Source organism: Chenopodium album, chromosome 7, assembly GCF_948465745.1.
Source record: "Chenopodium album chromosome 7, dcCheAlbu1.1, whole genome shotgun sequence".
Classification (NCBI taxonomy): Eukaryota; Viridiplantae; Streptophyta; class Magnoliopsida; order Caryophyllales; family Amaranthaceae; genus Chenopodium; species Chenopodium album.
In genome coordinates, this window is record NC_137840.1 from 58,856,250 (window position 1) to 58,859,639 (window position 3,390).

Here is a 3,390-nt window from a genome sequence, read left to right on the forward strand (position 1 = left end):
TAGGATCCACCTTCACACCTTCCCTGCTAATGATATGCCCTAGAAAAGCAACTTCCTTCAACCAGAATTCACATTTAGACAACTTAGCATACCATTTTTGCTTCTGTAAGACATCCAAGATCATTTTTAAATGTTTCTTATGTTCTTCTTCATCCTTAGAATATATCAGGATATCATCAATGAAAACCACAACACAGGTATCAAGGTACTCATGGAAAGTATGGTTCATCTAGTCCATGAAAATGGCAGGTGCATTAGTGAGACCAAAGGGCATCACTTCAAACTCATAATGCCCATATCTGGTGCGAAATGCAGCTTTTGGGATATCTTCCTTTTTCACAGGGATTTGATGGTACCCGGATCGCAAATCAATTTTGGAAAACACACCAGCACCCTTCAACTGATCAAACAAGTCTTCAATCCGTGGCAAGGGATACTTGTTCTTGATTATTACCTTATTTAGTTCTCGGTAATCAATACACAAGCACATGCTCCCGTCTTTCTTCTTCACAAACAACACCGCAGCACCCCACGGAGACACACTAGGTCTTATGAAACCCTTATCGATCAACTCCTGCAGCTGAGTCGTCAACTCTTGCAATTCAAGAGGAGCCATCCTATACGGAGCCTTGGATATCGGAGCAGTACCAGGAACCAGATCGATACTGAACTTTACATCCCTTTCAAGTGGGATACCAGGTAACTCCTCGGGGAAAACATCATGATATTCCCAAACAACAGGAATGCTCTTGAGTTGATCTTCGAGAGACAAGTCCTTAACTCTGCAGAGGAACACGATATCACCTTTATGTCGAAGCTTCTTCATTCTCATTGCAGACATGATCTTCACATTTTTCTTCAACACAATACCAGAGTAGGAGATTTGGTTACCCTTGGGACCACGCAAAACAACCTTCTGATCGCGACAGTGAATGACTGCATGGTACTTCGATAACCAATCAATACCAAGGATCACATCAAACTCAATCATAGGAAACTCCTTAAGGTCAGCATATAATTCAAACCCAGAGATAACCACAGGGACTCCTTTAAACTCCCGATGGCAGGAAAAATCCTCTCCCGAAGGAAGAGTTATAATGGATTTCACAGGAGAACTAAAAGACAAGTTGGCTTTTAAAATGAAAGTGCTATCAATAACATACACAGAAGCACCAGAATCAAATAAAACATAAGCGGGAACATTATTGATAAGAAATGTACCCGTCACAACATCGGGCTGAACATTGGCCTCTTCTTGGGTCATGCAATAGATCCTATTCCTTGGAGGAGCAGATGAGGAAGTAGGCTTTGAGCCACTAGAACCAGAAGAATTCACTCTCTTGGGACAATGATAAGACTTGTGTCCATCTTCCTTGCAAAGGTAACAGACAAACGTAGTGCCATCATAGTTCTTCCCTGGATGATGGTCTTTGCCACACCTATAGCACTTCTTTGAGATAGGACTCTGACGAGGACCAGAACTCTGCCGATTACCACTTATTCCAGCATTATCGAGCCTCGACTTTTTAGTTGGAACTTGAGAATAAGGCACTGAAGGTCTCCTTGCAGATGCAACCTTCTTAGCTTCTTCGTCAATTATGGATGCATGGACACTAAGAGCAATCTCATAAGCCCCTTGGAAAGAAGCAACGCCTGAGCTCAGCACATGGGTTCTCACTCTAGGATCCATCTTCTTGATGTACCTCTTTACCCTTTCAGCTTCAGTAGGGATGATAGAGGTAGCAAAACGGGACAATTCAGTAAACCTATCCGTGTACTCCTGGATGGATAGGGAACCTTGAGACAGATAGAGAAACTCTTCCCGCTTTTGCCAACAAAGTTCATCAGGGTAGAATCTCTCTTTCAATTTAGTTGCAAATAAGGGCCAGCTGAATCCCGGCATAGCCACGCATTCATCCCTGGCTGTACTCCACCAATTGTCAGCTTCGAGCTTAAGATAATAAGTACCAATAGCTACTCTATCCTCGGGTGGGCAGCCCGTGGCATTGAACAACTTTTCCATTTCTCTTAATCACCCTTCAAGTACCACTGGATCAGCAGTTCCATCATAGGTGGGTGGACGATGTCGATCGAATCTATCGAAAGTGGATTGGCCACCACTTGGAGCAGCACTGCGGTTTGCCAAGGAAATGATGGCATTTTCAAGGGCACGACGTCTGCGACACACAACCTCTTTTTGAGCACTTACATTTCGTGGAGGCATGCTACAAAAAGGACAAAGTTAGTTTGCATGGCACAAGATAAAAGCACATATACATTTACTATAAAGAAAATTCCCAAGATAACTTCCTACCCAAGTAACTCTCACTAAGGTCTTTAAGGCTTTAACGTTTACCTAGGCAACTAAACTACAATTTTCTTTAGAACTGCAGCAACTCAATGAGAGTTTTTAAAACGTTTTCTCTGATACCAACTATAACACCCTGTCTAAAACAGAAGGCGATACGTTAGCAGAAATAATGTCGAGATGGTAATGTCACTCTAAAGGTTACTTTAAAAAAAAATAAAGGAAACAACTGAAAAGGGTGGTATAAAATTATTTAAGTGAAGGAAAACTCAATAAACATAGAAAAACTACAAATGAGGCAGAACAACCTCAAATCCAATTGTCCAAAAAAAAATGGTCTATAGATAACGTAGGGAAGTCTATAAAACTGTTAAGAAACAAACTAAACACTCTGCTCTCAGCCCAGCTCAACAAAAACTACTCTTCACCTGCAAATAACATTTAGGTTCCACAATCATGGGGGAGTAACTAACAGTTCTCCCAAAGACAAAGAGATCACATAGCAAGAATCATGACAAAGTATCAACAAAAAAAAAAGGCATATGAAAACAAAGTCACAAGACATGAACCGGAAGAAAATAAAGATATTAGGAAGAAACTATTCAATGGAAAATAGGGTTATTTAGTAAATTAAAACATGAAAACAGAATAAAATAATTGTTACAGTTCATATAATAATTCAAACAAGCAAGACAGGTTAAACAATTTAGTGATAATATTTATATCATAGATAAACAATTTGACTAAAGTAGGATCGAACGCTAGTGATGGAAGCCCGCAGTCCACTTCCTAAGGTTTGTTAGGTGAACCTCCAGTCAACTCACAGGAGACTGTGTCTAAGAATGGCCAAACTCCCGGTGCCGGATAGAAGCCAAATATGGTCTTACACCTTCGAACCTCCCGGGCAACAACAATTAACTCAGGTTATACTACTTGATTCCTGCAGCCAAGTAGTTAGCATGTTCTAACCATTAGAATCCCGCAGTCCAATGGCTCCTAACTTAAAGTCAATATAAAAATCGATAAAATAATATAATTTTAAATCAAAATTTATCAATGATCAGTAGAGATGCCACATACAG

General features: G+C 40.4%; 1 protein-coding gene across 1 annotated transcript; it reads right to left on the reverse strand.

The window, feature by feature from the left end:
- Window positions 1-229: 229 nt before the first annotated feature.
- On the reverse strand, window positions 230-2,023 carry LOC145640377 (uncharacterized). The gene has a single exon (XM_081691668.1). The coding sequence runs from the start codon at window positions 2,021-2,023 to the stop codon at window positions 230-232; it is 1,794 nt and encodes a 597-aa protein (XP_081547794.1).
- Between the last annotated feature and the right edge of the window lie 1,367 nt (window positions 2,024-3,390).